At 39.2% G+C, this 27,813-nt stretch overlaps 1 protein-coding gene and 1 non-coding gene across 2 annotated transcripts; one reads left to right on the top strand and one right to left on the bottom strand.

Moving 5' to 3' along the window:
- The first annotated feature begins 979 nt into the window (after nt 1–979).
- Nucleotides 980–27,813, top strand: OPN5 (opsin 5). Its single transcript, XM_077902643.1, has 6 exons — nt 980–1,109; nt 4,993–5,112; nt 8,938–9,108; nt 12,445–12,779; nt 24,303–24,544; nt 27,679–27,813. Exons 1-6 carry the CDS (start codon nt 980–982, stop codon nt 27,740–27,742), a joined length of 1,062 nt encoding a protein of 353 aa, XP_077758769.1. The 3' UTR covers nt 27,743–27,813.
- On the bottom strand, nt 23,084–23,190 carry LOC144317967 (U6 spliceosomal RNA). The gene has a single exon (XR_013383830.1). It is a non-coding gene; the product is annotated as a U6 spliceosomal RNA (small nuclear RNA).

The raw sequence follows: 27,813 nt of genomic DNA, 5'->3' as shown, positions 1-27,813 counted from the left end.
TTGAACATATAACCAATAGAGATGCTCTTCTAGGCAATTTGGATAATGAAAAATATATTCATACTCTGGTAAATTAAAAAACATTTTATATATTTATATTTTAATTATTGATGGAATGTTTTCCCTTGCTCCCCTTTTACATATAGATATAGAGATCTATATAGACATATAGATATAAGTACACTCTCTATAAATCTCTTAGCTCAGACTTTTATAAAACTTGCTAAGAAACAGTAAAATGGATACGATTTGGCCTTCAGTGTTTTATTCACCTAAGGGAGAGGTGAAGTGACACAAGAGAGTAGCATGATAAAGAAATGACATAATGTAGGCTTGGATACTCTATCTGCACACTGAATAGTTAATTAAATACTGATATATTTGGGTCATTGAAGAAAAGTGTTAAGATACTCACTGTTTATTAATTAGGTAATCAATCATGATCCTAGAAACTCATTTTTATTTTAAAATAGGAGTATAAGGGTACCTGGGTGGCTCAGTTTTTTAAGCATCTGCCTTCAGCTCAGGTCATGATCCCAGAGTCCTGGGATAGAGCCCCATATTGGGCTCCTTGCTCAGCAGGGAGTCTACTTCTCCCTGCACCCCCCCTCCCACTCTTGCTTTCTATCTCTCTCTCTCAGGTAAATAAATAAAACCTTTTATTTTATTTTTTATTTTTTTTTAAAGATTTAATTTATTTATTCATGAGAGACACAGAGAGAGAGAGGCAGAGACACAGACAGAGGGAGAAGCAGGCTCCATGCAGAGAGCCCAATGTGGGACTTGATCCCAGGACTCTAGGATCACACCCTGGGCCAAAGGCAGGCGCTCAACTGCTGAGCCACCCAGTGTCCCAAATAAAACCTTTTGAAAAGATAAAGTAGAGGGCATGGTTATGAGATGGTTCAAGTCGGCTTATTCGGGTCTGTTGCCATCTCTACTGGTTTGCCTTCCAGACTCCTGGTCGCTTGAGCACAGCATGGCGCTAAACCACACTGCCCGGCCCCAGGATGAGCGCCTGCCACACTACCTTCGAGAAGGGGACCCCTTTGCTTCCAAACTTTCCTGGGAAGCGGATCTAGTGGCTGGCTTTTACTTAACAATAATTGGTAAGCTTCCTTAATTTTTCTGTGCAAAGCCTGCATCTAGAAAATTCACAGGGTAATATGTTGATTTTGCACAAAGATAGATATTTTGACTGGAGGTGGAGAGTGGGAGAAAGGTAGAAGTTGGGGTGGCATTGCGGGGTTCAGTGAATGTTTCATGCAAATGACTATTATCTTTATAATTAGTGATGGATATCCCTCGATAATCAAAGAAGTTTTACAGCAAAATCATTTATCCTGAGACTATTTTGGTTGCCTTACAAGTAGGTTTGTCTTTTGAATAACAAAATTAATGATAATGAGATCTTATTTAAATAGAGTGCTTTTACTTTAAAAAAAAAAATGCTGTTGGTATAATTGTAAGATGATAGGCTCAGAACGGACCTTAGAAATCACCAGATCAAATTCCTCTTATCACAACTGAGGAAACCGTCCCCAGGCTGTGGTCACAATGGACATACTAAGTTTATTGCATTTAAAGTAGAGTTGCACCATGATGGCATCACTAAGTGATTTTGGTGAGAGTTGAAAAAAATGTATTGGTAATAAGATGGGAGTCAGCCCAGGGTCAAAAAGTTTTGTACATCATCCAAAACATGGTGCACCTGTTTCCAGACTATGCTATCCAATGTGGTGGCCACTTGTGGCTGCTGAGTACTTGAATGGTGACTTGTCCAAAAGATGTGCTGTAGTGTGGATATATGTGAGACATTGAAGACTTAGCACTAGCGAAAATAATGTAAAACAGTTCATGAATAATTAAAAAAATTGACTACATGTCAAACCCATAACATTTTGTCTGTACTAGGCTAGCTATATTATTAAAATTAATTTAGTGGTATTTTTACTTTGTTTAATGTGGCTATCAGAAAAAAATTGCAATACATATATGGCTCACTTTTCTGCTTTACATTGTATTTCTATTGGACAGCACTAGTCTAGGCCATTAGAATTAGACCACAATACTTCTTAAATTTAAAACTGTTGTTTTAAATTTGGGTAACCAGTGCACAGGTGGGTTATGTCTTTAGGTGTGTCTGCCTTTAATCTTTTCAGATTTGGGTCAAGCTCTCTCTCTCTTCCTCTCTTACTTCCTCCTTCTCTCTCTCCCTCCTTCCTCCTTTCTCATCTCTTTATTACGGGCTAAGAATTTCATTTAACCTCCTGAAATTAGCAAAACTCATTAGAAAAGTCTGGAGACACCTCTATGGTCAGTGCTTGAGGCAAAAGAAATCAATGAGATTGAATCAGAAATTCCACTGTAACGGGGTTCCCTGGGTCCTTGGCTTTATGATTAGCTATTATCACACTGATTTAAATTCTATTTCTTATAAATGGACCCTCATGTCCTTTCAAACACAAGTATATATTGACTGCTCATTCTTTGCCACCGTTTAAGTTTCTGGGAATATAGCAGTGAACAAAATGGGCAAATTCTCTTTGTGCACAGGGACTATCTGGTAGTAAAATCTACATTGCATTTTCATTAAACATAAGTACTTTCAATTATCAGAAAAAGCAGAAAAATTGACATCTTATAAATTGAATTTGTCTCAATCAATTGCAAGAATGGACTTAAAACATAGCACTCCAGAAAGCACAAAAGAGGGAGGGATCACAGTCCATTCCCCGCCCTGGTATGGAGGAGCTCAGGAAGAGAGGCAACTAGGAGGGGTGGGTGGGGGTGTCAGGAAAATTTGTCACTTGTATGTGGGGATGGAAGGAAAATCCACAGTCAGATTCAAATGAGCATGCTCAGGTGGAGCTAGAAAAATGGGTCCAATAAGAGTCCCCAAACAAAGGGAACATTAGGTGACTCAGGGAGCTAGGGATGGAGCCAAAAATATGTTCCAGAACAGTCATTCAGAGTGAGACCAGGGTCATTTGCAGGGATTTGGACTCCTCTAGACTCAGTCTTGGATTCGGTGCTATGTCTGGTTTTCACCCCTCCTAGGATAGGTATGGAGATATGCCCCGATTCTTTTTTTAAGGGACCAGAGTGGAATGACCTTCTTGGTGAGTTTTGTTAAATACAGGAAGTCTTAGGGAAAACTGGAAGATGAGAAGAGAAATCTGAGTTTGGAATAGAGGAGAAATAAATTCGAGACCCATTTCCATCAACTCTTTTACTATAGATACTTGATTTATTAACAGTTTATATATGAGATTTCATCATTTTGTATTCCTAGGAAGATTCAGGATATTGATAATCATAAAATGTCCCTCCCCACTTCCACTCCTGCCTTTAGCCTTTAGCTTTTTTAATCTTGTTTTCCTTTAACTATCATCAAATATGTTTGCATTCTTTTGATAATCCCCTACAGATAAGGTTGCCTCTGGGAATAATCTACATGCAGCTCATAGTTGACTATTTTTTGATAATGCTTTGGGCACTGGGTAAAGCCTTATGAAACACTAGTAAAGATAATTTAAAAAAGGACAAGTAAGAAAATCAATATTCTCAAAGGAGAAGTAGCAGGACAAAGAGTGTTCAGAGGAGCTTTGTGTATCAAATGCATGCTTATTTTTAATCTTCTTGGATACAAAGTAGAAGGCATTTGTTTAAAAGTCTTCAAGCCATGTTTTCACATTTTAATTTCCCAGTGTGCCTTGCTAGCTGGTTTCCTTTAATGAGATGCAAGTTTCATTTTAGTTGGTTTGCTTGAGAACTCCATAATCTCTTCTATTTTTTCCTCTTCTCTCTTAAGAAAGCTAAAGAGGTTTTAACAGACCATTAGGCAGCACTGACTCCAGGGATTCATAATTTCCTGAGAGCACAATGCAGTCTGTTCCTGGTGGTTTCATACCATCGGTGGAAACACACATTTCTTTCCTTGCCCCCAAAATGAATTGTGGTGGAGAAGTAGAAATTAAAATAGAAAAATCTGGGTTTCTCCTGTTAATGCTCTCCTTATTCCTTACTACTAAAGGCAGCTGTACCAGATTCTCATTTATACACAGCTACACTATGAAGCAAGAATTCCTGAAGAAATCTACTCTACATGTTAAGCTATGGAAGTAGGTGTATTCTTTTCTTAAATAAAGTCAGTAGGGATTGGGTCTTTTTGGATTTAAACTGGGTTTGTAAGAACTTTTGAACAGTATCATTGTAATGCCAAAGCCAAGTAGTCATTAATAAAAGGATATAAAAAAGTGGGAACACATTTATACCATTATTGGTAGGTTGGTGGGTTGAGGGTCACTTTCTCTCCCTTTGGCGGGAGGGGGAGAGCCCATATTATCCACTGTCACCTACTTCCCCTTCATACCTAGTCCAGTCGCAGCTGCAGACACCCAGCGTCCATGTGTCCTCAGGAGGCAAAAAGTCCTGGGATGTGTCTCCAGGAGAGACTCTCCTTGCGGGGGGTTACGCCAGCCCAACCTGGCCTCTGCCTCTCCTGAATGCTGGGGCTCCCTCAGGCGCCCACAGTGGTAGTGAGAGCACCTTGTCTGGTTGGGGTCACTTCAACTTCAGAATTTATCAAGAGCCTAGGGGCTAACCCTACTTCTTAGAGGGAGGGAGTTCTATAAAGCCGATACTTGGTAAAAAATGGCTGAGGAAATACTCCATCCTGGGGGCCAGTACAAGAACTGACCATGGGGATTCCCACACCCTCCTGAGCTTCACTGGGAAGTTAGCATTTCCTTTTTCTGGGTAAGTTCAGTCTTATAATCCCTGACTCCTCTCCCTTTGGAGGCAACCCATCCCTCACCTGTCACTTGCAACTCATGCTTTTTACTTCATCTTCTTAATTTAGATTTTTATTTAGAGTCCTCTCACTACCCTCCTAAGTCTATGGTGTCCATTTTTGAAGTTGAGAAGTGTTTCATTGAGTGAACTCCAAATCCTAGTGTTAACGGTGGGAATTTATATTTTTCCTTGTAGGGATTCTGTCCACATTTGGAAACGGGTATGTCCTTTATATGTCTTCTAGACGAAAGAAGAAGCTGAGACCTGCGGAAATAATGACTATCAATTTAGCAATCTGTGATCTGGGGATTTCAGGTAACACAACCGTTTCTTCTTTGGGGGTTTGAGCTCTGCCCCATTCTAAAGTCCTCAGTGGCTCAGAGGTCACCCCTCCCCCATCTCCTTTTGCTCCTCCCTTCACAAATCATCTTTACTGAGTTTGTGGTAAGTCAACTGAGTGAGTGTCATCAGGCCAAAGACATCATCCATTTAACATTTCTGTGTGCCCAGCACGTTAGATGCTAAGACTACAATTTGGAATAATGCATGATACCTTGTAATGCTACACCTCAAAGTGAACCTGCTAAATGATTTAGAAGACAGAATCTTACAGATCCCTGTGTTGAGCTCCTTCACACCTCTGCCATCCTTATGGGACACAGTTAAAATAAACTTCAAGGGGCTAGGTCTTGAAGCTTAAATGATGGGTGAAGACAGTCTGAGAGGTGAGTGTAGGAAGACAGGAGAGCTGCCCCACTGGTACATTCAAATGTGGCTTTCGGACTGATTACAAGTATAGGAAGCCTCTGGTTCAGTCGTTTCTGGAGTTGGACGCACAAAAAAGTCACATGGGGAACTTAAAAAACAAAACAGAACAACAGAAAAGAAAAAAAAACTTCATGGCTGGGTTTTATACCCAGAAATTTTTATTTGATTTGCTGAGAATGTTACCTGGGCATCAGGATATTTAAAATTAGTATTATCAGGTAAGTTAATGTGGGGCCAAAATCGGAAATCACTGGTTTATTTCTTGCTTCTTTGGCTTCTCTGATAACCCAGCCAAGGAGGAATTGGAAAACAATTTCTCTTTAACTGTAATTCATTTTTATAACTATAAATGATTTTAGATAAGTAGCCTCCCTTTGTTTTCAGTCCCAGGGTTGGCTAGATACACTCAAACCTGACTTTGGAGCCTAAATTCTGCTAAATTGGGGAAATTTGGGTATGAACAGCACACAACTCCTCTTTCTACTGGAAACTTTTTTTTTTTAGCAGTTTCCCACCAAAAAGGTCCCTTTTAAAATGTTTTCTGATATTTGTTTCTCCCTTCATAAGAGGATTTTTTTCTGTCACTGCCAATCTCCAAAAACAAGGCTCAATAATAAGCCTCTACCTATCAAGCCAGTATTTATCACTAGCAGATGTGATGCTCTTTAGAGTCTTCATTACTTGGGAAAGTTTACTCGGTATGGACAGGCGTAAATATCATGAGCTCTTATCAGAAATGCTCATGCACAGAAGCATATTATGTCAGGCCTCCTCCGTGAAAATAGCTGAAATGAACCCTAGGCAATATGCGAGGCTGCAGAATGGTTGCTATTCTAGTAATGGCCACACGATGGCAGTGTCGCAACATGAATGATGGCTCTCCCGGTCCTCTCCCTGCTGAGCCCCGACAGCTCTCTCCCTGGTACTGAACGTAAAATGCTCGAATGAAACCTGCCATTTCATCCACATCCTTCACTGGCGAATAATACCAGTTCATGTTTAGGCTGAATTAGACGAAGCTTGAATAAAAATGGCCTTAATTGGTCTGATACATTGAAATTGCTTTCCACCAAGCAAATCTGCTCTAGAGTTGCACAAATCACCTCATTACTCTGCATGTGTCTTCAGAGTAATTCAACAAGAAAGCATTTTCTTCCATGTGATAGCTTTTGCTGATGAACCTAGATCATTTTTCAACGTTGAGTATCTCTAATACATTTCCCATTCCAATAAATCTTAAACATTTCTGTTTTATTTTTTTTCTTGGTCAACTATATATATTCCATTATAAACACCTTGAAGTACATAGAAGAGACCGAGTGTTCATCTATATAACTAGTATTTGTTGTTTATATCCTGGTGGCTCACAAGTGTTTAAGTGTATTAGGATCACTGGAGAGCTAAAAAGAAAAAACAGTATATTGAAATATACTGATGCCTGAGCTTGCTCCCAATAAATTAAATCAGACTTTCTAGAGGTTAGGCTCCTGGAAATTGATATTTAAAGTAAGACAAAGCCAAGCCAAGCAAAGCAGAACAAAACAAAACAACTCCTCCAGTGATTTTAGTGTGCAGCCGGGCTCAGAACTATTAAGTGAAGAAGACGGAGGCAATCTAGATGACATTCCAAAGGTTTACCAAAGGCTCCACTCCAGAAGGAAGCTTAAAATAGTCCCAGGCACAACAGATACTAATTTCACTGCATCCGAGTCACTTTCACTTGTCTTTTGCTGTCTTTAGCACCCACCCAGCTGACACCTAGCTCAAGCTTTGCATTCGTGTCTCCTCTGCCTACAATATTTCCCCTCTAGACATTTGCCTGAGATCTCTACCAGTGATTTAGACATCTCCTTAAATGTCACACTCTCAGAGAGGTCTTTCCTGATCCCCTTACATAAAATAACAGTTTCTATCTCCTGTGGCTTCATTTTTTTCCCCTCACAGCACTAATCACTATCATTCCATCATATCATATCTTATATTTAAAATTATGTATTTCTTTTATCTGCCCTCCTTACTATAAAATATGTTTGTTGATCTCGACCTCCACGTTGTCCTCTTTCACCTTGCTCTGTGGTTGTTACATAAGAGGCACTGAATAATGGCCTTATCCTTGCTGGATAAGGAACAGTTTTAGCACTTGGTTTCCTCACTAACAATGGGGCTAGACAATGGGGCTAGACCTCTGGGATCAGGAAGTTCTAATATGGGGGTGCACAGTCCAGCAAGATGGAATGCGACACTAGCTATCCAGACAACCAGAGGAGGTGTTGCTTCTGACCTACAGAAGCACTCAAGAAATATTTTCTGACCTATAGAAGGCACTCAAGAAATATGTGTTCACTGACTACACTAACAGGAACTTGAGTGTACCTCTGCTATGGAAGAAGGGACACACCTTGGAGGGATGTGGCAGGACTGGCTCTTGTGAATATGTTTTCCTCAGGTGATACGTTTCGGGAACCTTATGATACATAGATCACAAAGAGCAGATAGAGGTCATGGAGAGCTTCCTCAGCACATTCCCTTCTGGAAGGGTGAAGATTGAATATAATAGCTGAATATGAAGGGCACGGGGTGTGAATTAAAGTAGAAAAATGCTTTCTAGAAAGCAAAACACTAATGGAAGCTGAGGAATAGTTTATTTTTAATTATTTTGAAATTTTTGCAATTTAATTTTCTTAAAATTTAAAGTCAATTAATTAACATATAATGAATTATTCATTTTGGAGGTAGAGGTCAGTGATTCATTAATCTTATGTAAGACCCAGTGCTCATTATATCCCATGCCCTCCTTTCTGTTTTTTTTTTTTTTTCCTGAAGATTTTATTTATTTATTTGAGAGAGAGAAAGAGAGCCTATGCAGGCACAACCCAGGGGCTGGGGGGGCAGAGGAGAAGCAAGCTCCTTCTGAAGCGGGGCTCAATCACAGGACCCTGGATCATGACCTGAGGAGAAGGAAGATGCTTAACCGAATGAGCCACCCAGGCACCCCCTTCACATGCCCTCCTTTTTATTTTTTATTATTTATTTATTTTAATATTTTATTTAAATTCAATTTGCCAACATATAGTATGACACCCAGGGCTCATCTCATCATGTGCCCTCCTTAGTGCCTGTCACTCAGTTACCCCATGCCTCCACACCCCTCCCGGTTCCAAGAGCTCAGTTTGTTTCCTAGGATTAGCAGTCTCTTATGGTTTGTCTCTGTCTCTAATTTTGTTTTTGGGTCTGGTTGTAAACAAATTGAACCTTAAGTTGACTAAAATAGCTGTCTCTTGCCTGAGTAGATTATAACTCAACAGTGAGTTGAGGCAGGTGGGTAATTTTAACTGGAGGGAACTTCCCTTGACAAATTGCTTGGCGCTCTAGTTGTAGGCAAACCGTTCACGATCATCTCTTGCTTCTGTCACCGCTGGGTGTTTGGCTGGATTGGCTGCCGCTGGTATGGATGGGCTGGATTTTTCTTTGGCTGTGGAAGTCTTATCACCATGACGGCTGTCAGCCTGGATCGATATCTGAAAATCTGCTATTTATCTTATGGTAAGTACGAAGGTTTCTCATTCCCTGATAGTCAAAACTAGTGGATTGTCAGACTGTAAATACTGTACTGATAGGTGATGAACAAAGATTACTAATAACCTAGGACACCAAGAGTATCTCCATTTCTAGCCTATTTTGTTCTAACATAAGTTTAAAGCTTTAAACCTGTGCTGATGTAGATTTCTTTTAATACTACGTTTATAGGAATGTCTGATGTTTGACTACAATGCTTTTGGCAAGTATCATTTCCTTGTATGACGTGTATAAGCTTCTACCATAGTTTGTCATGCAAACAGAGAGATAAGACGCATTGAAAGGATGTTAGGTCTGAGATGTTCTAGCTGGTTCCCCATATGGTAAGTGTAATTAGAAGAAAGATGCTTCTGATCCTCCTTTCAGACTCATGTTCCCTGTGATTTCAGAGATGAGGAATTCCAAAATGTCCAGCTCCAAGTTAGAGAGCCGTGCAGCTGTGCCGGCAAGAAAGGACACACACAGAAATATCGCTCAACATTCTTTTTGTGGGATTGTAGGTAGAAAGATGAGTGACTATAAGAATTGGTGAGGGGAGAGCCAGCTATAAAAAAGTTTTCAGAGGCTCAAGATTTTTAAAAAAATAATGTTAAAATAAATTTTTATTGTTTTTTCTTCTTGGGGTTCTGGGAACTTATTGAATCCAAAAGAGAAGCATTTGGACTCTTAAGTTTAATACTGAGAACCAGGTGCAACTGGGGAATAGTATTAGCTCCTTCTGGAAAAAGCTTCTCTGTTTGTTAATCTGTCAATCAGAACAGTTGTGACCATGGAGATGGAGGATGGCCTGGAGCCTGAGATGGGAAAGATCAAGTTGACTTGACACTCTCAATGTGGTAGAATTTTCCTTTATATTTTAAAAGTTTATAGTCCCAGACTCTAAGGAAACCATGCAGGGGAGGGTAAGGTCATGGACCATCATCTTCACGAACTAGCACTAATTTTTTTTTAAATCTGCATCTCTTTTTCTAAAAAGCATAACACTTCCAATAGAAATAACTTAAATCAGAGTTTCCAATAATACAAAAAATATTCAGTTATGTATATTCTGGATGACTTCAGAGTCATGTACTTTCTATAAAATTGTTTTTGGTCATATAAGTAGATTTTAAATATACTTAATAGATTTTACAAATGAGAAGTCAGAATTTCAACTTCCTGGGGATATTTGAGGAATACTATACCTTGATGTCTCTGCTTTTAAAATATTTTCTTGAATTTAGGCTTGGTGTCCATTAAAGAGGTGAGACTGCCCACTCCCCAGAATCACTGCAGGGCATCACTCCATATGGGAACTGTATATTTTTTTCCAGCTTCTTTTAAGATTGAACCTCAATGGAATGGTTTCACCATTTGATTTGACTCATGATTAAACCCTCTACACAGTGTCTTAAAATGTTGGAATTAGAAGACCGCTTGGGAACATGGAGACCTTTCTCCCATTAATGTGCTAAACTGTTTTAAGGCATCCCTGACAGACAGCCACTTGGCCTCTTCTTGAATAATTCCAGTGACCAGTGACGGGGAGCTTACTACTGCATAAGGCAGCCCATTCTCTGATTGGTCTGCTCTCATTGTTACAATGTTATTCCTTATATTGAGACAAAACTGCCTCCCAGTAATCTCCACCCATTGGTCCTAGTTCTGACTTCTGGAGCAACACAGAACCAATCTACTAATCTACTCCCTCCTGTACTTGACAGCCTTTCACCATACTCGAATGTAAGTATACAACACCTCACCAAGTAACCCTAACCATAAATGCTTATACGTATGCGTATGCACATTCCCCTAAATATATGTGGTTATCTGTGCCAATGTTTAATCCATTATAATGGATAATCAGGAGCTGACATATATTGTGGTTACATAATTGTTACCTCCCTCTGGTTGGGCTTGAGAAATATGAATTTTATAATACAAAATGCCATATATTTTTTAAAAAAGAGGCAATAGAGTATAGACACAATCCATTATATTTCTTGTTAGTGCTGAGACAAACACAGGAGTAAAAATTCATGTTAATATAGTCCTTCATAATATGCAAATCAGGCCTTGTATTATTTGAGTGAACCCTTAACAAAACCTGTAAGCAATGCATTCTTATTTCCTCCATCTTACTGCTAAGAACATGGGCATCTAGAAAGGGTACATGAAGAGGGTCAAATGCTAGAAATGAGAAGAATTAGGCCCTACTGACTTCCCCAACAGCATATGGCTCTAAGCGGAAGCAGGCCTTGTGTCTATGTTGAAGGGGTCATTTGGCTTTTGTTGTCTGTGTTCTGATATTTTTTTCTGTGCTACTCCAAACCCAAGGTAGTGAGGATTCACTACTCTGACCCTTTCTCTTTGAGGTGATACATGGGGGGATGGAGATAATTTTCTTAGTGGGCCACAGCAGTATATCAGGCTGCCCCATTTTGGTGGTTATGTCAAACTTTGGAAGATGATCACTAGTGTTCTACAGCTTTTCTTAGATGACTACATTATTTCTTCTTCTTGGAATGCTCTTTTGGTTGATGGAAACTAGTTCTGAAAAACCTGGAGCTCATTTTTTGTTTTTCTGAAAGTATTTTCACAGAATTACTTTTGCAGAACTTGGTAAAATCTACCTAGATTCTCTACCTCTCTTGCTATGGCCATGTGAGCATGACTGCTGTGTTAGTCATGTTTGAAGATTCAAAATTTGGTCCTGTAATGCAGGGTCGGCCAATTTAATGTCACTGCACACAGTCATGGTCGTGGCCCACCAACCCCCAACAACAAGTACTTAGGAGGATGCATGAGATGAGAGACATGAAAGCCTTTAGGGAGAAGGGTATCTAAAGGCACAAACAATGTGTTATTATTTGTCAGCCTCCCCAAAGGAGTCTACCTTGGATGAACCATTAATAAATGCTTTTGGGGGCTTGGTCCTTCTATTCTACCAGTTGGCCCCGTATTGGATAGGATCTCAAGGTCATTCTGGATGCTTTCTTAAGATCCTTCCTTCATTGTCTTTGGCATCTTCTTATCTCTCTACTGTCCCCTTTCCTCAGCTTTTGTCACTTACCCGTCCTAAGGCTCCTGCGTGCCTATGGAAACCTTCCCTGTGAAAGCACTTCTGATTTTATTCTCTTGGAAAAAGGCCCATGCTCTGGAACTTTTCTCCCTTCATTCCACTCTCCCTCAGAATTCAGTTACCTGACCACTTCTCCCAGAATCCAATGGAATAACTCTTTGGATGTGGAATTGACATATCGAGGGGAGGTATTTGGGTGTAGGGCAGATTACATCCCGGTAATGCTTTTCTTCTACCTCCAGGGGTTTGGCTGAAAAGAAAGCACGCCTACATCTGCCTGGCAGTCATCTGGGCCTATGCTTCTTTCTGGACCACCATGCCCTTGGTAGGTCTGGGGGACTACGCACCTGAGCCCTTCGGAACCTCATGCACGCTGGACTGGTGGCTGGCCCAGGCCTCCCTGGGTGGCCAGATTTTCATCCTGAACATCCTCTTCTTCTGCCTCTTGCTCCCAACGGCTGTGATCGTATTCTCCTATGTGAAGATCATTGCCAAGGTTAAGTCCTCCTCCAAAGAAGTAGCTCATTTCGACAGTCGGATACATAGCAGCCATGTGCTGGAAATGAAACTAACCAAGGTAACTACAGGAATAATTTACAGAGGGGTTTTCTGATTGATTAAAACTTCATAGGGCAAAAAGGTTAGGGAATGTTGGGGGCTGAGAGAACTTAGAACCTCTATTCTTTATGGACTTCTGAACTTTGCTATTATTTACCTAAACCTTTCTAGTATTTCTTTTCCCTGTTTCTGTCTCTCTCTCATTTACACACACACACACACACACACACACACACAGAACATCACACATTTCTAATATCTACTAAATTTGGATCTACTGGGAGCTTTTTCTCTCTATTGAATAAGACATTCTTGGTTCTCAAAAATTATTTAAGTCATAATAATAATAACTTAATAATATTATTAAGTCATAACAATAATAACTTTTATGCATCATAAAATGCCTAATAGTACTTACTATTTTGTATGGACTTTGGTGGGTGTGATTAGGGACATCCTGCCACCCCATATTATTTAGCATAAGAGCTTACCACATCTACTATCCTATGGGAGCTTAACATAAGAGCACTTTCTTTCTTTTTTTTTAATTTTTATTTATTTATGATAGTCACAGAGAGAGAGAGAGAGAGAGAGAGACAGAGAGAGAGGCAGAGACACAGGCAGAGGGAGAAGCAGGCTCCATGCACCGGGAGCCTGACGTGGGATTCGATCCCGGGTCTCCAGGATTGCGCCCTGGGCCAAAGGCAGGTGCCAAACCGCTGCGCCACCCAGGGATCCCATAAGAGCAATTTCTGCAGAGCTTCAGAGTCAACAGTTCCTTGGATATTGTAATGTAATGAAAGGAACACATAATTTGGGAACAGATTAGGGTTCTCATTCCATCACCAATACTTGCCAGGTTTGTGACCCAGAGCTAGATACTAAACTTTAAATCTATTTTCTCACTTGTGTGACAAGAATTGTAACATCTATGTCATTGGATTATGGTGGAGATTCAATGAGATAAATCATGTTGTTCTGTCATTTGGGGCCTAGAAGGTGTTAAAGAAACTGTAGTTCCTTCATTCTCTTGCAACTTTCAGGAATTCTGGGGAAGTATAAGGTAGGGGTCCTCCCACTTTCATCCTGTCTTACTCTTTTTTAAAAAAATTTATTTATTTATTCATGAGAGACACAGAGAGAGGGAGAGAGAGGCAGAGACACAGCAGAGGGAGAAGCAGGCTCCATGCAAGGAGCCCGATGTGGGACTCAATCCTGGGATTCCAGGATCACACCCTGAGCCAAAGGCAGACGCTTTAACTGCTGAGCCACCCAGTCATCCTCTGTCTTACTCTTATAGTGAAAGAGATATTTTCCCAGCAGGTATCTCAATATAAATGACATGCAGCTAATACCATCAAACTGTATATTTAACATTAGTATGCCCTAATTTCTATTTTACTTTTAAAGATAAAAAAATTAAATGTAGATTGAAGTTCTAACCATTCCCTCTGGTATCCCAATCAGTCATATTATTGACATCCCAACTTCACGTGTCCTCACAGCCTACTTTGGAGACCACTTGTCTCAGGACCTATAGTAACAATTTCCTCCAGACCTGAGATCACTTCTAGTAAGTCAGGGCCTTCATTTTAGTAATATTCCTCTCTTTGAATTGCAGATGTTTTGAGATGGTACAATGATCTTTTGGGTGCACAACGTGAGCTAGAGATTTTTGTTGGTTCCAGTTGACCTTTACTTCCTCAACTCCATGTGCTGAGTAACAGCTCCAGAAAGTTTTCAATACTTTAAATCTATACTCATAATCTCATAATAGAGAAGTCTTACCTGGACAAAAACACAGGATCAGGAATCATTATCTGCGTTTTACCTTATAACTGGCTATAAAATAGAAAAAAACTATTTCCATAAAATCCAAGGTCATGAACTAAGTTCTTCATTTCTAGGTCTCCTTTTAGGTCTTACCTATAACTTAAAAAAAATTAACCCAAATAAATGAATCCAAGATAAATTTGTATTACGTTTAATCCAAACCCTACTCGGAATCAACTACTGTTCTAGGAACAGGGTGAATGCAACAATAATAAAAATTTTCCTTTTTAATACTTTATGGAAGTATGTTCAGGAAAATGATGTGATATCCATCACATTAGTAAGTGGATTTGATTTTACCTTGTAGTCCTGCAGTTTGGCATACCAGAAAGCTGCTGAGATGTCATAGACTCTCTCTCTTCTTGCCACCTTCCAGTGGTGTTGGACTCAAGACATTTTGATGGTTTTGATTAGCGAGCCTGGATCCTTATTTCCATGAGGTCCTACTCCAGTTTTTCTGAGTCTGTTGTTCATCATCTGTTCTCCTGTTAGTTAAATTGCCTAATTCCACCCACAGTTAGCTTTTATAAATACCCTAGCATCTGGTTCTTTGAGTATTCTGGACGGTGGGCAATTTGCTTAGTGAGGGATTCTGAAGCTCATTATACATATGAGGTGAAACTTGGCACACACCATTTAATTTGGTTTGTGGTTATTAGGCTCCTTGACCTGGAATGGACTATATAGATCCAATAGCTAGACTCACCCAGACCAGATTAACCAAAGAGATGTTAAATGAAAAGTGTAGGGCAGCCCGGGTGGCTCAGAGGTTTAGCGCCTGCCTTCAGGCCAGGGCATGGTCCTGGAATCCCGGGATTGAGTCCCACATCAGGCTTCCTGCATGGAGCCTGCTTCTCACTCAGCCTGTGTCTCTGCCTCTCTCTCTCTCTCTGTGTCTCTCATGAATAAATAAATAAAATCTTTAAATGAAAAGTGTAGGCATCTATATGTATGATTTTATTTTATGCATATCTTCTTTTGACATATACTAAATGACACTATTACATATAATGTCTACATTATATAATATATTTCATATATTATACAATATGTCTGTACCTCATTTATATATATAAAACTTATATTAAAATAACCTGAATATAAAAAGCTTCTAATTATTAAAACTTATGCAAAAAACATAAATCAAAATTCAACCCACAATGATAAACATAACTTTCTATTTTGGCATCTCTGTGCTAAATTTAAAATGTTTTCAATTACCTTTTTTTTTTTTTTTTTTTATGATAGTCACAGAGAGAGAGAGAGAGGCAGAGACACAGGCAGAGGGAGAAGCAGGCTCCAAGCACCGGGAGCCCGACATGGGACTCGATCCCAAGTCTCCAGGATCGCGCCCTGGGCCAAAGGCAGGCGCCAAACCGCTGCGCCACCCAGGGATCCCTACCATTTAGTTTTTATCTTAACTTTTTTCTGACTAAAAATAAGTAAAAAAACAACCTTACACTGCACCTTTTCATAGTCTTAGAAAGCTTTTCCTCCAACTACCTCCCAGGATTGGTGGTTTGCTTATTCATTTGGTGCTTTTGATCTTTTAGAACAGCCTGGTCTAAAAGCTTACTACTTAAAGGTCACCTCCTTGGATTCTGGAGTCAAAATAATTTACTTTTCTGGGTACTCTAATGATTTCCAGCTGGGTTATTATCTGGGACTGCATTTTGCCAGTCTGGTCTTATCCACCTGAAAGCTGACAACCCATCTACAAATATCTCTCTGCTTTGTAATTTCCCTTGAATTAATTTTTTTAAGAACGATGGTCTTGCTAGACTTTTGTAGCAGGCTGAAATTTAACAGACTGCCAACAGAGGTCTGTAAAAAAAGCTCAAGAAATAAAAACAAACAAAGACTCTCTTTATATTTCTAGGACTCCGTACCATCTCATTTTCATGTCTGCATTTGACTTTGTAAAACAAACTTAATATTAAACAATGAAGATAAATTCAGTTGAATTGGGGATTTTCCTCCTCCTCCCAGGGCCATGCATAAATTCTAGAGAGGCTTTTATAATTCTGTGGTGTTAATGGGTGGGGGCTCCTGGTCTAGTTGTTTTAATTTATTGACCATGGTATTGCTGACATATTTAAGTTTCTTTCCAGTCTCAGTCATCAGTTGTCATGAGTCACTTCGCATTCTTTTTGTTCCAACTGGAAGTCCTCTTTAGGTTTATCAGCAGTTCCAGCTATTTCTCTGTCCTTCCTTGTTTTTTGACTGCATGCGTATGTTAGGAGTTGGCTGGGACCCTGGGAAGCAAGGCACAAGTGTTTGGCTCTGAGATCCCCAAATGTATTGAAGGTCTTTGCTCCCCTAGCACCATCCCTGGCCCTTTGTGCTAAGCTCGGTGGAGTAGCATCCGGACAGTTTCTCAAGGTCAATTACCAGCTCCTCCAAGGTCCTCCCTCACCTTCAAGCTGTATTCTGTAGTTCCTTTACCCACTTTGGGGTGGGAAACCTGTAATCATGTGCATCCCTCAAAAACTGTTCCCATTTAGTAAGATTAATGCCTCTGGTCCTACAAATTTCTGGCTGTGGATACTCTGTCTTTTTTTTTTTTTTTTTGCATACTCAAACCCCCTTTCTCTCAAGTATTTTTTTTTTTCCTGTAAGTTTCAAATTTCTATTTTAAAACTCACAAGCTGAGAAATGAATGTTTTACTTCTTTGGGTATTTCTGCTTGAAAAAAATCTTCACACAATGCAGTGAACACTCTTGCTTTTGCTTTAATGAGGGGGGCGGTGGAGTAACAGGCAGAAAATACCAGAAGCATAGACTAATTTTTCCAAATATTGTTATGCTGTGTGGATTAGTACTTAATATTTATTTATTTAGCACAAATAGATTATCTATAAGTTCTAGGTCTATAAGTAGTATCTTGATCCTTTGGCATCTGGATTTCTCTTATTTTCCCTTATTTCCACCAGAAAGCCTTCCTGATCCTCCCTGGCTAGTTTAAGTCCCTCTGCAATTGGTCTTCAGAGCACTTCATACATTCACTTTATTGAGCCACACGCTTGTCCTTCTTTGCAAGTAGTAGGTAGGTGAACAGTAGTGTAATATCCTGTTTGCTACTGAGCCTCACTGGCACCTACTAGATGCTTAATCAAGATTGCTATAATGAATACATAATTGAATAAATTAAGTTAATCTAATTACCTTGATGAGTGTTAAGTGGTCCCTTGACCCCTGACTTGAGTTCCTCTGTCCCTTTTATTACTGACAGGCATTTTGTTTCGCTTTGTTCTTTTACGCTGATTGTGAAGTCTTTTTAAAAATCATAAATGTAAATCTCTGCTTTCCTCAAATGATTCCTCTCTTTGATTGCTCATCCAGTGTTATTTATCACTGAGGGTTCATATTCAGAGAACCTTTTAGGAGAACTCTAAGGGCAGTTTGTGGGAAAGCTGAACTGCATTGCTTTTTATTTTTTAAACCAATTAAGTTATTTTCTCTGATTCTTTGTAAGTGTTCTTATCTTAAATGCCACTTCCCAGAAAAGCATTCCCCAAATTCAATTCAGATCTTCCTATTACAATGTGTCAATGCTGTCTTTACATTTTTTTTAGAATTGGGCATAATTTATAATTAATTTATAATCACATACTTATTTTTGTGATTATTTGCTCAATGTCCGGCTTTAGCATTAGTCAGTAAGGCCTGTGGAGTAACAACCGTATCACTTTGTTCATTTTGTGTCCCTAGGGTATAGCACAATGTCTTGAACATTTTAAATTAAACATTATAACATGATATGACATAAAATCATATAACATATAATTAATTATGTTATATCAATATAAATGAAATATAAAGATATATATAAGTAAATGCATATAAAAATATGTATTTGTTGAAGGAAAGAATTTCAAATTAGGGGTGAATCTGTTTTGCCACTAGCCCATGGAGAGTCTCATATAGCTGACATTTGTTATTTTAGTTGCTAGTGGATAAATTCCTTTCTGTGCTGAGGAATTTCCAACATTTTGAATCTTGGGGAATGGAATGGTGGGGAGCAACACATCTAAGCAAAGGCTGACTCCTAAATTAAAAGATACAAAAGGACCAGTCACTGATTTTCCAAGATTCCTTTGCATTTGGAGTACAACTATGACCCTAGGCTCCAGCCAGTGTATCTCAGGAGCTAGTGACTCCAGTGGAGGGGCAGGGAGATGTCTCCTGAGGGTATGGCAGCAGCAGCAGTGGTCTCTGTATCAGAGCTGGTTTGGGCCACCATTTTGGGTATCATTTCTGTCTGCTTGGTCTCAGTTTTGAGTGTAGTGCTCCCAATGATGCTCTAACTAACCCATTCCTTTCCTGTCTCACTCAGCCAAAGTCAATTTCTGTTGTTTGGAACTCAGAATCCTGACTGATTCACCTTGGACAAACCACTTTACCTCACTGGGCCTCGTTTTTCTCATCTGTGAAAGAAGGTGGGGGAGGGGAACTAAATGCTGCCCAAGTTATCTTCTAAAACTCTTAGGTTGTATAGAAATGGCTAGATTGGTTGAATTATTTAAGGGTAGACAGCAACAGCTCTTACTGCTAAAACTACCTGGCCTCTCCACCTATGTTACCCTGTTGAGTAGCAATTTCTTCACCTTAAGGTTTTGGTTCATCTACAATGAACAGTGAAATCTCCCTCATTTGGTTGAGCCAGATAGAGATTTGTATCTCTTATTGTTTAAGCCAGCCACTGCCTCACTGGGGAATGTTGTGTTCAGTTTTAGACCCAAATCCCGCAACACAGATGTACAGAGTGACATGACCTAATTCACATCCTCTCCTTTCAATCACAGCTTTTGCTTGTTTATAGAAGAGTGGTATTTTAAGATTTGAGAAAATTGCAGTGGGGAAGTACAGACCCCTCCTTCTATGTCTTTTTTTTTTTTTTTTTTTAAAGTACAAGTTAATATTTTCTACTTGGATCACAACCACTTCTTTCTAAGTGCATGAAGAAGGACCTAGGACAGTTGTCTTCTTTGTCATTCTATCAATAAAATAAAAGGAAGGAAGACACTCAAATTACACATGCTTAGGGTCAACAAATTATTTCTTCAAAGGTGGTGTGAAAGCTAAATATCACCCCTATTTTTATACATGTCAGGAACTGAGGGCCAAAGAAGGTGGATCATGGTTGCTAAGCAACACCCCCCCCCCAGTTGGTAGTGTCTCTCAATGGCAGGCTGCCTGCATGTGGGGGTAGTGGCCTCATAACTAGCATTTATTCTTGCATTATCATCTTTTCATATCAATTTTTTGATCAGTTTGGAGCAAATCCATATGCTTGCCAGCTAGACTCAAGATAGGAAAACCAAATCTTATTATCCTCATCTTCTGGTCAATTGTATGCTCTCCCACCATTTTCTCAATGCACACATGTAGTGATCTTGCTCCTTGTGATCTTGTCTCATCCCAGCCGCTGCAATATCCTTGTTATCACTAGTTTGACTGGTTCTAGGATGTGATCAATCTTGTTATTGGTGGGGAATTTATTCCATCTTATTGCCTCTCTTTTTAAACTTCACTTCCACATCAATTCCATGTCCTCTTTTCAACCATTTTATTATTCAAGGTAGTACACAACTTCAAACATTGGCTGAGGCCCTACTCATATCCAGGCAAAGGAGCCTGATGGAAGGAACCAAAATGGTCGTTTCACTCACACTGGTCAGTGGAATTGAACCACAATTGGAATCCAAACCTGAGTATATCTATCCATGATGTTTGTGCTATTCCACACTGCTTCAGCACAGAGACAGGGCTGGACTTTGCTTCTTGGAAACCATATCTGCTGGAATGGTTCAGATGAATTAGGTCCAAGGACAGAGCCTTATATAATATTTACTTCTAATCCCATTGTTCTATTAGTACTATGTACAATATTGCCTATGTGACACTTAAGTTAATGCCTATTTGAATTGTAGCAGGAACATATAGATATTCCTTAGTCCTCTGCAGCAAGATCTATTTAAAGGGAACTGGGTTGCAGATGTGTGATTCTTTTGTAGAAGCAAAACACATATTCTGTGAATTTCCTCCCACAAAAAATTGCCTAATTTAAGAATTGAAATTTTACTGCTTTTCCAGTAAACCAAAAGGCAGTGATAAAAGTGAAGTGACTAAAAAATAAACAACTTAGAAAAAAGTTGACAGGTACAGGTGTCTGTGTTAGAACTGGTTTAAGGATATCTGGAATAGAAATTCTGGAAAATGAAAATGAGTACACACTCAGAAATGAGGAAAGAACAGACTGATGAAAGATTAAACATGTTCCACATTGAGTAGAAAGCACTGGGAAAATGAGTGTAACATGCAAGTTTTGTAAGTTTTTATAGAGTATATCTTAAAATGCCTTTAATATTTAATGTTTTAATATTTTGTGGAGTATATTTTAACAGGAAAAGATTGTAAAAAATAAATGGGCCTCATGTTAACTTTGTATTCACTTCAAATACATAAGTAGCATTCTGCAGCGCTTTTAGATCTAGGCTTTTATCCTTCTTTCTGCTTTTTAAACTTGATTTCTAGTCATTCAATTTAAGGCACTTAAATCCAATGTCCTTTTAAAAAGGATAATGTAATGCACATGTTTGAAGTCCTTCCTCTTCCCATTGCACACCCTCATAAAAGCAGAAAATATGTAAAATGTAGAAAATATTATGGACTAATTGCTAATCTATTTTTTTTTTGTCAATGACTTTGACAGCAACACAAAACAACTTTTGAGACACCGTGAAATCATCAGATGAGTCACCAAAGAGAAAGGGTGGAGCTATGTTAAGTTCCCAGACATCTGCTAAAGCAAGTTTTATTTATACAGTTATTGTTTATTTGGGAATTTAGAAAAAAGACCCTCACTTTGAGCCTTGAGGCATCCGTTCCATTTACAAATGAAAGTCACACAGACCAAACTAAACACAATTTCTCCTGGGTAACCCTCTGCAGAGAGGTGGAAAAGTAAGCAAGCAGGAGATCGCATGTATGATCTAGGCCTGCTTGATAACTGTTAAGCATAGACAAGAATTTTGGTTCAGGACCCTAAAGCAAGGCTGCAGGACCCTGGCGCAGGGCTTCAGGACTTGAAGGAGGTCTGAGCTCACTTCATTCATTTCTTTGAGATTTAGAATATTTGTAAAATGGAGTGAAATGGTTATAACTGAGGTGTGTCTCAACTGCAGTTAATTTTTAGAGATGAGCCTTGAACTTCTTGGGTAGAATTTTATGACCTGAGACGTATGGTGGATTTTCCAGGCTTCTTTCTTGACACAGCCCACAGATGTGGGATTCTCAGGACAAACACCCTACTTACAGGCTGTTCCACAGGTCAAATAGGGCTATGGATCATTCCCTGCATGCCACATCTCTGTTCTCATGGAAGCATATTGAAATGCATATGGTCGTACAAATGACTTTGTTACAAAAGAACTTAGCCAGTTGGATTACTAAAACAAAAAACAAGCATAAATATTATTGCTTTGTTATTAATAAAACATTTTGTGTCTTATTCCTTTTCATAGATCCTCTACACTAGCTTGTCATGACTCTCATGTTAGGAACACTATTTTTTTCCTTCTTAAATGAGACTGGGGAAAGAGGCAGTGGTGTCTGCCCCAGACAGCAGCATGTTTTTGTCTTCTCTGGGTTTTGGGGCACTTGGATAAAAGGATGCTCCACTCTTCCTACAAATCCCTTATAAAATCACTAAGATGAGTCTGATTATGCTCTTTCTAGTCATCTGCCCATTCCTATTCTTGCTGTTGTAGCTAGGGGGCATGAAGTCCTCTGGTCAGGCTTAGGTCATATGATGCTAGCTCCATACAATTGCCTACAGGTAGAAGGGATACTGGTGATGCTACAGTAGAAGGTTTAAGAAGAAGAGGAAAATAAATGCAAACAAAACCAGATGTCCACTACAAAGAGCACTCATTTGAATATCATCTCATTATTTATCTTACAAAAAATACTCTAGTAGATAATAGTATAAAAATACTTCAAAGTTAGTGCCCGCTCTCTTAACTAGGACCTGAAATAGCTCATGTTTAAGATAAACACCGAAGCTCAAACTTCACTCAGAGTAAGAGCCCTTTCATTTCTTGTTTAGACTGTTGCTTAAACAAACCTGTTAAAAGTGGAAATTCTATGTGGCCAAGGATTGTGTCTGCTTTGTTCTTTACTTTATCCTTGACACAAAAACATGTAAGAGATGCCAATGATGCTTGTTGATCGAATGAATAAACAATGGTTTTTCTACCTCCAATTTCTTCCTGCACTATTTCACTAGTAAGGTTAATCTTCCTAAACAGAGCTCTCATGAAGTCTCCAACCCAAAAACCTACTAGTGCCTCAAAGCATATGGAATTTAGTGCAAGTACAGTCATATGTAATAAAAAACCCTGAATATATGGATATTATCTTTCTTTCCAGCCTCATCTCCTATGCCAAAGTGAATTGCTTGCTAGTTTTAATTCCTTTTTTTCCCTCAAAAATATGGAATGTTTCTCGAATTTGCATGTCATCCTTGCACAAGGACCATGCTAATCTTCTCCGTATTGTTCCAATTTTAGTATATGTGCTGCTGAAGCAAGCACTTGCTAGTTTCTTTATAAACCTCACATACACCTGTGTCTTTGCTCATGCTGATCTCACTTCCATTCCTTTATTTCAACTTGCCATCATGCAGGATATACGTCACGTCCCTCATGAAACCATTTTGAATTTGCCCTGTACCATGTAATTTGATCCTCTTCTGCTTCTACTTAAATACTCTTCTTCCTTGTACAGTAGTTGTTTGTATTCCAGAAGGATGCAATAGGGCACGAAGGTGTACTGTTGTCCCCAACAGCACTTGGCATTGTGTCTGGCACCAAACACTTGCTAAAAAGGGATTATTGAATTCAAATGAGATAATCTGTAGGGTCAGGTATGTAGTTACAGGACACTAATTAGGGCTACATTAGTAGAGGGACTGGGTTGCAGATGGTGAGAAACTAGTGAGAGTGTTTAAAACCCTCTCTCTCTTCTTTGATCTGAAGTTAAGAGGTTCCTAAAGTAATTATAATTTTGTGAGAGAAAAAATGCTTTCTGGAAAAGTCTTGCTTTATGCTACTGTGTCACTTAAGTTAAAACTCGGTGATTCTATTTTACTTTATATCTAGTGAGTTTTCACTATCCAAGCCTCATACTTGAGAAAATGAGCCAAAAGAAGTAACATTTAATAGAAATCTCTGAAGAAGGTTCATATTAAAATTTCCAACAAGGGCAAAGTTTCTGTTTCCTGAGGCAAATAAGAGTGATTTAAAATTTCTTCAAGGTGAACATGTTTTCCATCTAGCTCCAAATATAATGGAACATATTTTCTATTAACGTGGGTTGAGAAGTCTGGAAATTTCAGGGGCACGGATGTCTTCTTAGCATGACTTCCTACCCAATGTAAAATCTGCCAACTTCTTAGGGTTAAACTTTGGGTCTTTTGGTACATTTAGATTCTGGAGTAAAGAACGAATAGGATATGGTCAATGGGATAAAGCATTATAATAACTTTCTCTGGCTGAACATCTCGAAGTCCATAGGAAATATATCCACAGGCCAGGTAAATGGAAAAATAATAGACTTTCTTAGATGTAAATCAGCTGCTGGTCTCCCCCACTCCCATCATTTCCATCAGGTGTCTTGACTCTGTTCTATTGCTTTCCCTTACCAGGTAGCAATGCTGATTTGTGCTGGCTTCCTGATTGCCTGGATTCCTTATGCAGTGGTCTCTGTGTGGTCAGCTTTTGGAAGGCCAGACTCCATCCCCATTCAACTCTCTGTGGTGCCAACCCTACTTGCAAAATCAGCAGCAATGTACAACCCCATCATTTACCAGGTCATTGATTACAAATTTGCCTGTTGCCAAACTGGTCGTTTGAAAGCAACCAAGAAGAAATCTTTGGAAGACTTCAGGTAAAATTTCAGAAGCCAGAAATGAATGATATCATTTCAAAACCCTGTGGGTTTCAAGCCACTCTGAAATATTGTCTCCTTGGGATTAGAGCTCACTTAGGAGGAGTCTAAGGAAGACTGTATTTTCTATTCATCAAAATTCCTGAAGTCATCAGATATGTTGGGTTGGATGTCATGGTAGATAACGAGAAAAGTAATTCAATTTTTGATTGTAGAGCAACTAAGATAGGAAGCTATGTCCATTCAAGCAACCACTATTGCTCACTCTTCCTTATCTGGGACCAAATCCATTTTACTCTAAGAATATGATTCCACATGGCATTGATTCAAAATGAAGTTCTCACAACAGAAAGGATTCTCCTGTTTGGGATGTTTCTATCTCTAGCTACAAGTATAGGATTTGGGCAGGCAAAGGAAGGAGAGAAGGGAGGTGACATTGTACTCTCTGTCAGGTTCTTTATGTTATTTTCACAAGAGGCCCTATTGTACCTTCTCTCTGTCAGATAAGGAAATGGAGGTACAAGTAGGTTAATGTTTAAGTGAGCTGTCTGTGCTTAACGCAGCCAGGAAGTAGCAGAGCAGAGATTTAAATTCAGATCTATTGGGTTTGGAAACACTCTAAACTACTTCTGCTATAAAATAAACAAGGGAGTTTGGGGATCCAGCATCATTTTTACTCAAGGCTCAGGGTGAGTAAAGAGTCGAGGATGATGTGTGGGCTTTGTGTTCATTCAGGACCAGTCCTAGCAGTGGAATGTGGATCAGGCACCTGAATGCATGGTCTGAGGTGAGGGGTGTTGAGAAGGTCGAGGTTTTCTGATTTCTATTAATTCTTACTCACTGGATGTCTAGTTATTTTTCGGTACTGCTTTTCTTGATTAAGTAGGAGACAGAAGAGAGAAAAAGGTAGAACTAACTAGGAGAGATTGTGGGTGTTTATCTTATTCTTTAACTATGCTTGAGCAAGTGACAAATGTTTCCTTACCATTACCATATAGGGTACAGGATCAAATGAAAAAAAAAAAGGCACAAAGAAAAAGTAGTATTGTCATTGTTGTGGTACAGGGGAAGAAATACACAATTTGGAGGTAGAAGACCAGTATTTGGTTGATTTACCTGTATCTTTTGGCAAAAGAACTACTTAGAGCCTAGAATTGCAATGAGCTGTTCGCAACACTCATCTTTTGAAACTGTAAGAATTACACCAAATGTGTGTTTGGAAAGGGCTAGATAACAAGTGTTAGCAGGTTTTTTTTTTCTTTCACATTGTTGATGGCTAATGCCTTTTCTATTGAATTGAATAAATTTGAATGCTCAAATGCATCTATTTTGACAGTAATAACACTTTGCCCTTATCAACTATTAATACGTTGTTATGAATCCAGGTTAGAGAGAGTATTTTTAATATTTTTAATAGAGCAATTGCAGGAGAAAATAATGGGCATTTCTTCCTCTGAAAGAGATGATGGGAATTTGACAGGAATGGCTGAAGGCAAATTTCACCTACCTTGTAATCATGCCTTGGACTGATCCTGTGTTCTGTACATTAGCTCTCAAGTGTGAACAGCACATAAATATTCAACACTCAATAATGAAAAGGGAGAAATTTATGAGGAAGGCAGTGACTTGAGGCCGCAGACCTTTGGGACAGCCAGGCAGGCAAGAATTGGTTCAGCTCGCCTGCTCCCATTAGCCATTTCTACGAAATACAATTGCTTTGCTGGAGGAAGACAAGTGCTATTTCCTTATTCTAGAGTCTTGCAGATTGCAGTGGAGAAAGCAGGTGGTAGCACTAAAGCAGGGAGAAGCCTTTGGGTTTTAAAGTTTGGAACATTTTCAGAAAAGGAATGCTGAAGAGGTGTGATGAGTTCCTGATTTTTGGAAGATTCTTGTTTCAGGAAAGAATTTTCTAAAGAAGCAAAAGAAAAAAAGTGGATAATATTGAGGCTTATAGAATGAGGTGAAGCGGTCTGAAGGCAGTCCAGAGTGGTTAATGCATCACCAGAGCAAGTCAGTCAAATTAAACTAGATTAATGGATATTCTTGTTTTTTCCTCTTCTGAGCTCTGAAATGAATTTGCTTATCAGGGGAGACTCTCTTGGGAAATATTTTGAATTCAAATAAAAAAGCTAATGTGTTGAATGTGACTGTGGAAATAAATTTTGAGTAATTTTTATAGTTTCATTAAAAGTTAACTAATTTTCCCCCCTAAATTGAGTCCTCTGAGATTTTGGTAAAAGCTGATGAACTACAGCAAAAAATATGGCCAAGAGCCTGTCTTGAAATGCTCTTATTCATCACATCTGGGTATCCAGATGTAGTCTTCTGTATTTCATAAACAGTGCTTCTCCACCCTGGCTGTATATTAGAGATACTGAGGGAACTTTGAAAAACTGCTGCTTATACCCTCCCTTGCAGAGATTTGGCTTCAAGTGATCTGGATTGGGCCCAAGCTTCATTAGTTTTTTTGATTGGTTAACTCTTCCAGATGGTTCTTGTACCCAGCCATTACTAAAAGCTGGTGAACCAGAGCCCAGGAAAGAAAAATATTGGCAGTGCAGCTCATGTAGTCAGAGGCCTCTCTTCCCACCTACAGAGAGACCAGTGAGTGACAGGGGAACCAGACTTCAGGTACTAGGCCAACCTTACATGCAATATAAATGTTCAAATGACACTGGGGGTACAGAGCGAAGGACTGAGGCATTTTACATTCCTCATATTTGAGTAAAAATGAACAGATAACAAAGCCCTCAATTCTGGCATTGCCCTTGTAATAAACCTCCCCTGACTCTTTTAGTTTGAATGCTGTCTTCCAAAGAACACTCTTTGTAGGTAAGTCACAGGGTGCAACTGTCTGGTTGGTCCATAGGTAGGCAATGACTTTTGTTCTGAGGATGGGAAACTCACTGGGACACAGATGTGTCATGCACAAGTGGCTTGTTTATGGAAAGCTCTACTCAAGGGACTTCTTGACTTTGACTATTTTTAAGCAAATTATTATTTTCCTTCTCTCCTAATTCAAATCTTGCGCATATAATCTTCATGGTAGACATGCCTACTATGGTATACATACACAGTACGTGTTTGTGTGTTTATATACATGTTAAATCGCATTTTCTTTCTTCTGTGTCTAGGCTGCACACTGTTACCACAGTCAGGAAGTCTTCTGCTGTGCTGGAAATACATCAAGAGGTATGAAGATGGACACAGCCTCACTCATGGACACAATTATTCACTTGTTTGCCTCTTCACTGCTGTTGATGCTTGAT

This window comes from Canis aureus, chromosome 7, assembly GCF_053574225.1.
Source record: "Canis aureus isolate CA01 chromosome 7, VMU_Caureus_v.1.0, whole genome shotgun sequence".
Taxonomy (NCBI): Eukaryota; Metazoa; Chordata; class Mammalia; order Carnivora; family Canidae; genus Canis; species Canis aureus.
The sequence above is the reverse complement of the archived record's forward strand: the minus strand, read 5'-3'. Positions and strand labels throughout refer to the sequence as shown.